This window comes from Eurosta solidaginis, chromosome 2 (assembly GCF_040869045.1).
Source record: "Eurosta solidaginis isolate ZX-2024a chromosome 2, ASM4086904v1, whole genome shotgun sequence".
Classification (NCBI taxonomy): Eukaryota; Metazoa; Arthropoda; class Insecta; order Diptera; family Tephritidae; genus Eurosta; species Eurosta solidaginis.
The window spans coordinates 279,120,692-279,134,531 of record NC_090320.1 but is presented as its reverse complement, the minus strand read 5'-3'; the positions used below and the strand labels follow the sequence as shown (position 1 = coordinate 279,134,531).

The 13,840-nt window shown below is 38.8% G+C and overlaps 1 protein-coding gene across 1 annotated transcript in view; it reads right to left on the bottom strand.

The window, feature by feature from the left end:
- Window positions 1-13,840, bottom strand: part of LOC137241025 (WD repeat-containing protein on Y chromosome) — a 59,056-nt gene that overhangs the window by 38,863 nt on the left and 6,353 nt on the right. Inside the window, exons 2-3 of the mRNA XM_067768173.1 lie at window positions 4,738-5,066; window positions 4,488-4,682 (exon numbers count right to left, since the gene is read on the bottom strand). Coding sequence (XP_067624274.1) covers window positions 4,488-4,682; window positions 4,738-5,066 — 524 coding nt within the window. The remainder of the gene's footprint in view (window positions 1-4,487; window positions 4,683-4,737; window positions 5,067-13,840) is intronic.

Genomic DNA, 13,840 nt, shown 5'->3' with positions numbered 1-13,840 from the left:
GGGTTATTTTCTTTTCTCTTACTTTTGCTCGTAATATTTTAAATTATACAATTATTTATGTCTCCTCTTTTTACCATCCACATTCCCTCTGACGGTAAGACTGCTTGATTTCCTTCCAATTTGCGACACAGATATCACAGGACATTCAATAGCCGGGGCAAGTTTTCGTTCTTTACATTCGACACGCTCTTGCTCATTTCCGCCAGCTTTGCGTTTACGGCCACCCACATTGTTGGAACTATTAGCACCAAGATCGCAATGACGTGCAATGTGACCTGGGTTGCTGCACTTGAAACATTTAATAACTCCGGCATTCTTCTGTTGAGATCCCTTCAGTGCTTCCAAAATTGGGTCTACCCACTCTGGCCTTTCTACTTCCACACGGCGTGCTTTGAAAACTGGCTTACACAGAAGCGACGCTGTTTCCTGAATCAGAGCTTGTGACACCGTTTCTGCGAATGTTGGCTTTGGGTTTGCGTATGTAGCTTGCTTCGTTTCCACGTCCCGTATGCCATTTATAAAACTCTGGATTTTTACCCTCTCGGTGTATTCCACGGGTGCGTCCGCATTTGCGAGATGAGCCAATCTTTCAATATCTGAAGCAAACTCCTGCAATGTTTCATTTGCTTTTTGGTAGCGGTTTTGCAACTCAATTTGGAATATCTGTTTCCTATGCTCGCTTCCATAACGTCGTTCTACAGCAGCCATCAATGCTTCATAATTGTTCCGCTCTCCTTCGGGAATCGTCTGTAGAATTTCCGCTGCTGGCCCCTTCAATGCCACGAATAGTGCAGCAACTTTATCTTCCGCATTCCAGTTGTTCACTGCTGCGGTCTTCTCAAACTGTAGCTTGAAGACCTGGAAAGGAAGAGAACCGTCAAAAGATGGAGTTTTTACCTTCGTATTGCTCGCTGAAGCAGTCGGCCGATTAAGTTGCAATTCCTGTATACGACCTCTCAATGCATCCACCTCTGCCTCGAATTTTTCTTCAAACTGCGTTATTTTCTCGTCCATACGCGCTTCGAGTTTTGATGATAGACGCGCCTCTTGCTCTTTCAGTTGTGTTTCCATCATTGATGTAATCTGTGTCGACATTTCTGAAATACGTGTCTCATGTGTTTCCAGCTGGGATGCCATATATGCCTTTTGCTCTTCCAATTGTGATGTTATACGGGTTTCCTGCGATTCCAGTTGGGATATCATATACGTCTTCTGTTCTTCCAGTTGTGATGACATGTTGGTGGATATTTGTGATGACATTTCTGTTATACGTGCCTCTTGCGCTTCCATCTTAGATGTTACTGTCGATGTTTGAGCAGTTATTGCAGCCAATATCATGTTCAAGTCTGTGCTGGTAATTGTCTGTGATGATTCGTTTTTCTCTTCAATTTTTGTTGTCTCCTCGCCATCAAGATGAAAGACATACTCTTCCACATCAATTCCTTCTAATTCCATTGCCTCTCGTAGTCGTGCCTGAAGTTCGAGTTTAATGCCAGTTGTATTCAATCCACGGTTCTCCAACTCCTTCTTCAGTTGCGGGATCTTCAATTCACTTAACTTTGCCATGTCCTTGTTGTCCTCTGGAATTTATTCAACAATTCCTCTTCTGACACCAATTGTAACGAATTTACTTGCAAATCCTCTTATTTGCAATCCTCTGCTAAGTTCGAATCACTAAACTGTTGAATAAATAACTCCAATTTGTAGCAATGCAAAATGGCCTTTATTAAAGTACTTCACAATAACACTCCAACTGTACAACGAATAGCTTAATAACCAAACTGATAGCTTAAAGGAAACTGACTTTCAAAATAATAGTGCTATTGCTCGCTAGATATCGTCTTACTCGTAACTGCTTGACAATTCAAATCAAACTGAATCACTTCTTACTCGCTGGCGCCGCTTTTATAGTTTACGCTGCATACTTCTAGGCTCTTCGATTTCCAGAAGTTACTAGTTGTTTCGGCTACAAAATCGCCAGCCACAACTACGTGCACAAATTATTGCTCTCTCTTGTGACAACTCAGATAAGGTATATGCATGTGTTTGTAGTTTACAGTCTCCCGCACACACATAAGCGTATAAGTAAATTCATCGGTGTGTGACATCTCATCTCTTGCTGCCTTGTATGTAAATGTTGCTCGTCGGAATGTGTACATATGTGTAGACGCAATTATTTATTCGTTTATGTAGATACATAATGATTGAATTATTGATGTGCATTCACGTCACTGCTTAGATCGGCTTAGAGCTGGCAGCACTCCTTAGTTTTGCTAATATTCGTAACAGTATGATATAAGAAAAAAAAATTGAAATCCTTTTGCCAATTTGTGCATAATCGACGAATGGCTGCTGTCGCAAAAAAATTTTTTCTTTAAATTTATGGTTGAGCTCCAAAAATGGAACGCTAAAACTTTTCAAATGATACAGACCGCTTTTCTTATGACTAACAACTTATCGAGCTAACTTCAATCATTTTGAAGCAAGAAAAAATATCATTAAAATAAAAAAAGGAAATGTATGCTCCTTGTTGTATAGCTAACAATTTCGAGTATTCAATAATACAATTTGACAAAAAAAATCGACCCATGTTAAAAAGTTCAACCGGACTGTATAAAACCCTCTAAGTACCACTTAGAAGTTTCTTTAACTACCCCGCAAAAACGCTCTCGTCATTCCACGTCATTTGACTAGCTATTATACAGTCATAGGTTATATTCCTAGTCACATTTGCATGGGTGTGGGTAAGTTTTATGACCAAAATTTTTTTGTAGGGTAATTATTTTGAAGTTTATACATGGCTGGTACTTACATGGCCGCCAGAGTACGAACCGTGGGCCTCTGCCGGCCTGGTTACTGGTGATGTTGATTTTTCTGGTGAAATTGACGCTGCTGTTGGTTGTGGTGCGCGGTCTTGGGCGCGCTGTGTTGGTACTGTTGGTGGTTGTTGCGCTCTGGTCCGAGGTGATCGAGTGAACCTGGTGGCAATAAAACTTCGTGTTGACTTTTACGACCTGTATGACTTGGTGCTAATTGGGCGTTCGTTGTATTACGCTGCAGCGTACTGCTGGCCCTGGAGGCGGAGATGGTGCCGGACGCTGTTCCAAAGGTGGTAGTGTACTTCGTAGACGTAGAGAAAGGGGTTTATCTTCGGATACCAAGGGTTCTCATCACAATTAGTTTAGTGCCGTCTGAATCCGAATCGGAATCACTAGTACTTTCCTCACTAGGTGTGACTGTGAAACGCCGACCTACTTCAACTGGATATTCTATACGTTGAGTTTGTGCCAACACAACATAACCGTTGTAATGTTTATTACCACCCAAAATAGACGAGTAGAAAAGAGGTTTGTCGGAATGGACTTTGTGCTATCGACTCTTCCTAGTTTCTGGGCATTTACCTGTTTGTTCTTTTAGTAGTTGGGTTAAGGAATCGGCCTGCAATTCCTCGTTGCAGTCTTTTGGTTCATCAACAATACTCACTTGAATACGTGCACAGCCGGCGAGGGTGTTTTGCGATTAGTTGAGTATAGATGGGGATGCGCAGTTGATGTGAGCCATAAAGTTACTGAAGCAGTATCGGTGCTTGACGCCTTTGCTGTAGATGTTGTGCCAATAGATGTTACACGATACTTTTGTATAATCGCAGGGCCGCCAAAAATTAGGCTGAAGCAAATCCAAATCTTTCCACCAAATTCCGAGAATTAACGGAAGAAACACATGTTTTGTTATTCTAAGCTTCCATAAATTTAGTGACTTTCAAACGACCTTCTCGTTTGTATAACGGCTTCTTCGAGAGTTTTTTCCTTTTTTTCCTTCTCTCAATGTCTGAACTGGTTTCTCGTTCGCCGGAAACTCATGGCAATTTTTCGCTAGTGATCGCCGGTCTTTCTTTCCTGTTTTTCGATACTTTTGTATCGCAACTTTCGCCCCATCACCAGTCACTAGGTGTGTTCGCACGAAAACGCTCCCAAGTGGACCGTAACCGTAGACCATAACAGCACACCGTAACAATTTGCGTGAATAAAGAAACTAATATTTCTCTATACTATAGTATGTATACATAAAACCAGTGCGCGGTTGCATTTTATCAGAGTTGCCATAGTAAAATTTTATTATCAGTTATTTGTATGCAATATTTTACTATTGGCAACTCTGTTTGATCGTCATCGTGTCGTGATCACGGTCGTTTAAAAACGAGCAATGAACGGCTGATAGTGGTCCGCAAACGCATTGCAAAGGAGTATTGTTAGAGTACTCCAACATGAAGAAAATGGAACACGTAATCCAACAATTTTTGCAGGGTCCTTGCGATAACCATGAATCAGGGTTGCATTTTGTGATATAATTCCTATCGCAAGAATATAGAAACGGGCTACATGGTTCTGAAGAAATCACGATGCCGAAACCGGTTTATATCCAAACCAAATTTGACAAGGGATGACGGAAAATCTTTCTCGTTAATATAGCGATATCATGCAACTTACCATCGGTATTCGAAATTGTGTTCTATCTTCACCGCATGCTATAATTAAACCAGGACATCGTCCGCGATATTTCTTGGCATTACGATATTCCGCCGCAACGAAAAGCGAATTCATGCGTATTGAAAAGTAGACTTCTTGTATAAGCTCGCTATGTATATTTGGATATTCACGTACGGTTATCAAAGATAGTTTACCCTATTTTGAACAAAAGTTATTTAAACGTAAATCAAGTAACGTGCTTTAAACATACCCTTAATACGTCGGTCCAAAAGACTTCTATTAACGCAGCACCTGGCTTACTTTGAAAGGGTCCACGTAAAAATGGTGTAAATTCTAAAATTCGTACGTTCCCACCAAAATCACCGAGCACCAACCTTGATTTGGTTTTACCTTTCGGATTAAAACTGTACCCCAGACAGCATACAGCATATGGTAAGCTGCGTATTACAATGCGTAAAGTAAAAGTTGATGCTACGGTCTCGTGAAATCGTAGCTCACGTTCCGTTGAAGAAGTGCAAACAATACTCACATCCGAAAGTGCTTGTACAGCGAGTATCCACGTGGGCATTTTGAGATGAGCTTGTGAGGAAAAAATAAAATTAACAGTAAATTAATACGTAAAATAGTCCATGAGAATTTTCCACACTTTTACTCGGAGACATTTTGTCAATAGCGAATATCCTCGGTGAGCGCCGGAAGGAGGCACATCCAAATTGCAAAACCACCCAAATAGCACAATGTGGCAAACTAGAGATTTCTTAGCTCTGAGCTTCATCCAAAAAAATAATAACTTTCATATTTGAATTCAATTTTGTAAAGTAACGTTTAAATGGAATTTGGATTCCTAAATGGCCAATTACTGGCGACTTATAACCATAAAACCATAAGATAAAACAGCTGATCGAACCTACCTTATGGAAATCAATGTAATCGATTAATGGTGCCATTCCATATCGCTAACGCCGTAACCATACCATAGCCAACCAATTGGTTTTTGGTTTCACGCCATATCCATAACTTAAACATATTTGATTGGTGAATTTAATAACTTTTTGTAGATTTTATTCACTGTTTTCCATACGTTATGACTAAGAGACTTATTTTTTGTGGAATATGTTTTTAATTTTTTGCGTTTTCTTCATTTTTCTGAAATTTTCACGATTTTTATGTTAAGGCATCATTAATCGATCACATTGGAGATGGTTATGGATATGGTTATGGTTACGACTATGGCGTTAGGGTTAAGGAAGTTTAATTGGCCCTTAAATTGCCTAACAAGTGCATTTAAAGTATATACATACAAACTTAATGTTCGGTTATATTATGAAAAAAGATGACTTTAATTTTTATGGAAGAAATTCCTAAAGGAAAAAGGGTGTGAAATAAGTTTTTCTGCTCTCCCGTAAAATTCAAATGCCCTCAGATAGTTGGTCGATAGATGATTTTGCAAAGGCATCGACGATATTAACCTAAGAAAAATATCCTACTTAAGGCTAAGTTGCCAAGTCAAGTCAAGTTTACGCTATGCGAGCTTAAACGTGTTTGCAGTCCTGAGTAAAGGCAGATAGTGATGAATCAACCTGTGACGATACCCGTAACTATTCTTACTGCAGATTGATTGTTTGAGAAGTCAGTTGGTTCCTTTCCTATTCAAACAAGGTCATACAGGGCCACAATAATTCCGCTTCCTTCAAGTTCGTCGCACTAAGGGTGTAATCCTCGATTTTTCTCAGGAGGTAACCCAGTGTTGGGACCACGGAGTTGTCCGCGCTATTTATATCCATTTCGCAACCTTTCCCGGTTATTTCAACAGCAAGTACAAGAAATGTGCAGGATGACTTCACCTCATTTAAATTACAAGAATTTCTGCGCTCCGCTGGTACGAGAGAGTACCTGCGGGCCTGCCCTCTTCTTCTTTTAACGACAAAGGCACTCCTCAAGAGTTTTGTGGAGTGTTATCGATGTTGATGCACTTTGCCGAAACTAGCACCATTAAGGTACTTGGCCGTCAATTCGCAACGGTTTAATGTCGCCGTTGAACTCCTAGGTTCTCTCTTGAGAAACTAGAGGTCGCCAGAGCCTTGTCTGTTAAATATGTATATGAAACAACCATATTTGGACAAAAGCCCTTGACCTTGTGGTTATCCAGCAAGCGGGCATTCACTGGAGTGTTCGATTTGACTTCATTGTCTATGATTTTCGCTATTGGTTTCAGAGCAAGGTATGCTATACTACTTTTTTGTTAAGTAGTCCGATTTTTATAAAAGCCACACTTACCCTTTTTCACTGCCTCGGAATATATGAGGGATAGTTTCCTCTCATCCTGCCGAAGTTACAGTCGAGAAGCTTTAACGATCATTTCGTTTCACTTTATTCCTTGACTCCGCATATCTTAATGCCTTCCAAATAGATGAAGACGTTGTTTCAGTGAACGTTTACATCTATACTAGGTTACGCAAGGTTTTTTCATCATCGAGAGTTCCTTTGACCAATACAAAGCTCTATAGCTTCAAAACTTCCGCAACCCAATTGTCAACCTCACCTCCGCGAGGGGAATCCTGTTACAGATATGAACGTATCACACACATACATATTTAGCAGGCGAGGCTCCAGCGGCCCCAAGTTCCTCATGGAACTAGGGGTGGGGAGGGCGGTATGGCCTAGAAGGTTTAATGTGGTCAAATACCTTAATGGTGCTTTGTTGCCGGAACGTACCGGATCTATTCGGCAAAGGACCATCAACATCGATACACTCCCCAAAGCCTTCGGGGAGCATCTTTATCGTTACTACAACAACATGCAAGATGTCTATCGGGCGTTAAACGACCCGTGCTAAGCAGCGTAGGTTTGAGTTTAGCTTGTGGTGAAAGATGCTACTCCTTCAAACTACTGCGGCCGAATCGTGAGCAAATGCCGTTTTTTAAATCACAATAGCTCCGAAATGGTGTATCGGATTAATGAAATATGTGAAGTAGGGACAACGCGTACTCAGCAGATCCATAATATCCTCCTCGGTCCTTGAGTCTAGCCCGCTGGACACTTTTTAAGTGGACATAGAATAAACAATTTACAATTTATTTAAATTCGATCGAACTTTGTGGAAAGCGGACATCTGAAGTTTGCAATTGAATCGTTTTCTTGTGCTTGCGTGTCAACCCTGTCGTAATACAATCCAATATGTGAACTAAATATAATAGCGTTTTCTTTTGTGGCTATAGTGTTACGCTTTTTGTACGCCGCGCAAGGGTTGTTGTTCTATTCTAAAAAGCAGGCAACGCCTTTACGGGGTATGTCGTTCTTTTGTGAAAATTGTTGCCTGTTCGTAATGCAAAAGCGTTACACTTTTACCCTGTATAAAATGGCGGTGTGGAGTGCAACTCTGTGAAACTTTCAAATCGCTCTTAAGTTCCACATATACTCTCTTAAGGCCCCATTACTGATACTTAGCATAGACTTGACTTGGCTTGAGAACTGTCACTTACAGTTCTGTTAAAAGAACATTGCATGTTACTGATTACTCAAAACTTAGCAACACCTAACTTGACTTAGAAGTCTGTTGAATTTTGATTTTCTATGTAAGTTCTAAGTGACGTTTACATTTTGAGATGCCATTTGCTTGTTTCCATTTCATTTTGACAATTTGTCATACAAATTGACATTTATTTAAAAATAAATTTCACCGCTGGTTATGATGCCAGATTGTATGCGCCAAGTGGAGTATAATCGTGGCTAAGTTGCCAAGTTTACGCCAAGTCAAGTCAAGTCTATGCTGAGTATCAGTAATGGGGGCTTTAAGCTGGAGACATTGGTGCTACCGTATCGGTAACCTTATAACAGCTGATTCGACCAACCTTATGAGAATCAATGCAATCGATTATTGGTGCCGCTAAGGTCGTAACCGTATCGTAGCCAACCAATTGGGTGTTGGTTTACCGTCGTAACGATAAGCAGCTAATTACATTAGCGATACAGATACAGCGATACGACATACGGCACCAATGAATCCGGCTTTAATATGAGTACCCAGATCAAATACCAGATTGCGCTTCGTTCTGCGCATCTACGTCACAGTCGACTGTTTGAGCGAATGAAAGAAAGAGAAAAAAACGAGAGCTAAAGGAAAATGACGTAAGAATTGTCCATAAAAAAGAGATGATCTAATGTTTACATGCGCAATGCGCAATCTTCTTGTGTGATTTGTGATATGAGTGAATATGGTGAAAGATGAAATGTTCTTTGTATTCATAAATGTTGACAATTTTCTGGGGTAGGAGTAACACTATTAAGGTTTTATCATTTACTTAGGCAACAATTTATTTCAGAAAAGAAAACGCTATTATTAGATATTTGAAAAAAAAATAGGTGTTCCCTTCCAATGGGCTTTAATTAATATTTTCGCTTTATTTCTTCAAATAAAGTTTAGCATTCCGTTCTAGTCGTTTCGTCGGAGTGGTCGTGCGGGTCATCCTCGGCTCAACTGCATTTTCTCGGACTTTTTTAGTTTAGCCGAAAATTTAAATAGGCCTCAAGGTTGGATTTGTGCTTCCTTCTGGCTTGTCGGCGGATTTGGGAGATGCAGTGCTTCACTGACCTGGAGTCAGATGGTGGTGCACTCCTAACAGGAATCAGTGAATTTATAATTGATCGCATATTGAAATTTAAAACCTGGCGTGGACCACATAAAACCAACTCGCTTTACATATAACGGATCGTAACGGGACATTGATTAGCACATGTCAACAGGCCATATATTGGAAATTAAGAAAAGTTTCGGAATTATAACGCAACTAACGGAACAAATTACGGATTATAAAAGACTATTGATTGCATATATACCTTGTGCTGAATAAGCAGGTCGTGTTACAAACTATGCAATACTCAGTGCATACCTACATCAAACTGCAATTTTGATTGTGTTACGGTCTGCTGCTACGGTCTACGGCTACAATCCACTTGGGAGCGTGTTCACGCGAACACACCTAGCGATGTGGCGAAAGTTGCGATAAAAAGATATCGAAAAAAAGAAAAAGACAGACCGGCGATCACTAGCGAAAAAATTGCATGCGTTTCCGGGGCTTAAAAACGAAATGTGGAAAAATTTTTGTGAAGCTAAAAATATAGATGACATCCATATTTCCTTTTTGCTTCACGACAACGCAAACGAAGAAATATTAGAAAAGTTACATTCACCGAAACAAATAAAGAAAAGAAGCGACATTTAAAGCTGACAGCCGTGAAAAACCACCAATACTGACTGGTAAAAGTGCCCCTATTAATTGCAAACTGCTTGCCGTTTAACTGAGTCCCACATTCTTATCGACCAACTACCCGGTCAGCACATTGGTAAAATAAGTGTTGTAAATAATTTTACGCCCTGTAATTGTGGCGAAGCTTTTAACCAGTATCGAACAGTTTGGAATCTTCCGCTTTTTTTTTGCAATTTCCTGCGGACCAAAAAGGACATTTAAGAAACATTTAACGAATCTTGCTGATACGACAGCATCGCCAAGTCCGAATCCAACCTTTTAGTAGTACAGGGTCAAGCGAATTACTAGAAGACTCTTAAACCAACACCTCCGCCTCCAGGGCCAGCAGTACGCTGCAGCGTAATACAACGAACACCCAATTAGCACCAAGTCATCCAGGTCGTAAAAGTCAACACGAAGTTTTTATTGTCACCAGGTTCACTCGATCACCTCGAACCACGAGCGCAACAACCCCCAGGCGGTACCACCGACCCCAATACTACTAGCGCATCCATATTAGCTGCGTTCATACCGGCAATAACAATACTAGCGCAACCCTTATCAGCTACGACCAGGTGGGCTACAATAAACCAGGTACAATGACAATCACAGGGCAGCGAATATAGGCCTGCGGCCAGTCCAATTGCGATAACGAATATCAGCGGTAAAGCGGTGAGTTCGTTCCACTACTGAACTAAAGTTACGTATTTGTAGCCTTAACCCTATCCTTTAAAATTATAATTTTGACTCCGCAACATTATGTAATGTTAATGTACCAACATACTCGAATTTAGGGCTATCACCCTAGTGTAGAATCAAAGCAAATGTGAATACTAATGCAATATGCACAATGACCGGAGAAAATGAAAAGTTAAAAAGGAAAAAAAAAGCAATTCTTGTTGTACGTTCAAAATTGTTGCGTACTGGAAAAAAATGTTAACCAACAAAAAACAAAGCATATTTTAATGGTCATAGGTGTGCAATGTATACTGCCTGTGAAACAAAAGAAAAAGTGTTTCAGTTATTAAGATTTGCTTTGCGTTATGGTAGAATTTTACTATTACATTTTTTTTAATTGATGCCATCGTGGCGAATATGATTTTGGAGTGAGCAAAAGTGTTGATATTGTTTCGGTAAGGAATAAAGTTTTACTGGTAATTCAAGTTCAGTTGCATTATCAGTTAAAATGCATTAACTCTATATTAAGAGACGCAAATAACAAGTAATGCGGGTTAGCTTGCATTATCAAAACAAAACTTTTTTTTTGTATACATTTTTTTTGGTGACTGAGTTGCACGAAACCCGAACAATACCAACCCTGACTGTTACATGTAAAGTAGTTATCGTTTCACCTGAACAAGTAAAACAATTTCATTAATTGTACTATAAGTTTAAAAGGTTCATGTTTTACCTGAACAGGTGAATGACTCCGGTAATTTTTCCATGAATCTAAAAGCTTACGTTTTACTTGAGCTTGTGAAACAATATTTTTTGAGGGGTAGGATTTACCCCAAGTTTAGTCCTAGTTGCGTTTATAACTAATTTCTTAGTGCATAGTACATATTAGTGTCATTATACTATGTGTAATACCAAATTGATGTTCAGCTAAACTCAAAGTAAGTTTAATAAAACAACTATTAATTTTGTAAGGGGGCCCCAATTACTCCAAACTGTACAGCCCTAAGATAGATTTGTGGAAAAAAAAAGAAAAAAAGGGCATTTATCCAATTTCTGAAAAAAAAGAGATTTTTTTTATTACATATATAGTATATTAGATTATAAAACTAACCGATTATTATTATTATTTTCAATGAACCGTCGCAAAACGCGGCTCACAATAAATTTTTCTAAAACTTACAAAAGGAATAGAGTTCCTCTTTAATTAGGCACGCCTTTTTGATTGCTATTTTTTTTTTTTTTAATTATTTATAAGCTTAAATATATTCAAAAAACCTTGCAGTAAGAAGTAAGAAAAAAAAAAACAGAAAGCTATGTTAGTAGTAATAATGAATTTTGAATAAAAGTTGTTAATAATATGGGAATGCTGGCGTCGCCATTTATTTAGAAGGCACGTAGGGTGATCAGGTAAGGGGCCACCGAAATTTAGGTGCGTCGGTGGCCATGGATTTTTGAGGGTGGGACAAGCACCGGGCGTCGCAACAACACCCGCGGCGCCCCTCTGTATATTTATTTGTCTTTTTATTTTCAGCTTTTTTTTTTATTTCATTCTTTCAGATTTAGTAACCGGTCGTTTCCGGTTCGGTAGTTTTTTTTTGCGTTAGTTAGTTTCTTTTTTTTCTGCAGTTTTTTGAATTTAAACTTTGAATGTCCTAACGGTCTGTCCGTGGCATCCGGTTCGGCCGGATGTTGTTTTCTTTTGAATATTAAAAGCGTTTTGAGTCGGTCTCTGCGCTTCTTTCGGTTTTTTTTTAATTTGACAGCTAAGTTTTTGTAGGCATGATAGGAACATTTCTCTGTTTATGGCGCAGGAACAGTAAGGTTGGCAAGGACCCGCCCCAGCCGACAATGACTAGCCACTGTGCACCACCACATCATGCCGACCGCCTTCCTTACTGCTTCCATAGTAAATGCGATTCCATAACAATTGCAAAAACTTAATTTCACTTTTTGGGAACTTTGATAAATAAATTTGAAAAATTGAATATAACCTGGCGTGGTACCATGAAATACCAATCTCATTTGAAATTACGAACAATTACAAAAATTGATAATTCATAGCTACTATACGTGGTTCTGGCCTCTATGGTATTACCATTGTGTACTAGTTGTGGAAAAATAAATATTAAAAACTTTACTTTTGTGACTGGCGTGGGGCCAAGTAAAAACCTATTGAATTGAAAATACTGTCGGAATATAACCTGGTTTTATGAGGATCTTATTATACTATGTACAAATTGGCAATTTATTATGCAATTTATCATATAATAGATCATAATAATAAATTTCCATTTTTAAAAAAAGTGCTTAATAAATTGTTTCAAACTGCAAATGCAACCTTGTAAAGTGTGTTTATTGAATAGATTTAAACGTCAGTTACGCACGGCTGAACTGTATGGTTGGCTCATCTCAGCAGCTCATATTATTTTTTTCATTTCACTGGAGTAGGGATTGTCAAAAGAGGATGGCAAACTCAAAATGAAACCAAAGCATTGAACACATTTTCTTATAACACACAAAAATTTCAAAGTTTTATGTTTTCAATCCATTCCATTCGCCTAATATCAACACGCACATTTTGACAGTCTGAACAAAGGTATGTTGTTGCTGTAGAGATGAGCCAACCAGCTATCAAATTACTATTGTGTAAGCTAAATTGAGTTGTATGAACACCACTCAATTTAAGTCGAAATTGCCTCAATTTATTTTTCTGTTTGAACATAGTATTATAATGGCTTCATTCTGTATTGCGAACGATAGCTCAGACGAACGATTCGCCTCTAGCCGATTTCGTCTAGCAATGGTATTCTCGATTATTTTCGTGCGGCCTTTACGTTTTTAACTTTATAGTTACGTTCCATTGAGACTTGAGCGAGATACGGATAGAAATTTAACATGCAAATGCAACAACAACGTTGTGATCCTGATATTTATCTGGTTCAATTTCTGATCCGTATAGCAGTTCTGTTCGTTTCGTTTTCTGTAGTAGATTTTTTGACAGCTAACCACTTTTGAGTTGGTAGCACTCATGGTTCAACTATATGGTTGGTTCATCTCTACAGCAACAACATACATTTGTTCACATTGCCAAAATCAGAGTGTTGCTGTTAGACGAATGGAATGGAATGAAATCATTAAACTTAGCAGCATTTGTATGTAGTAAGAAAATGTAAATTCGTTGGTTTCATTTTAAGTTTACCATCTCCTTCTGACAATCTCTACTACAGTGAAATGAAAAAAATAAAATCAGCTGGTGAGATGAGACAACCATATAGTTGAGCCATTGTAGCACTGAACAAAATATGTGTACATTTGTGTATACATAAAAGAATTCGCCATATTTAAAAGCAAAAACACTGAAAGAGTAAACAACTTGAAGATGATGTAAGGAAAATAAATAGTTTGCTTACGTGCGAAACTATTTAAATG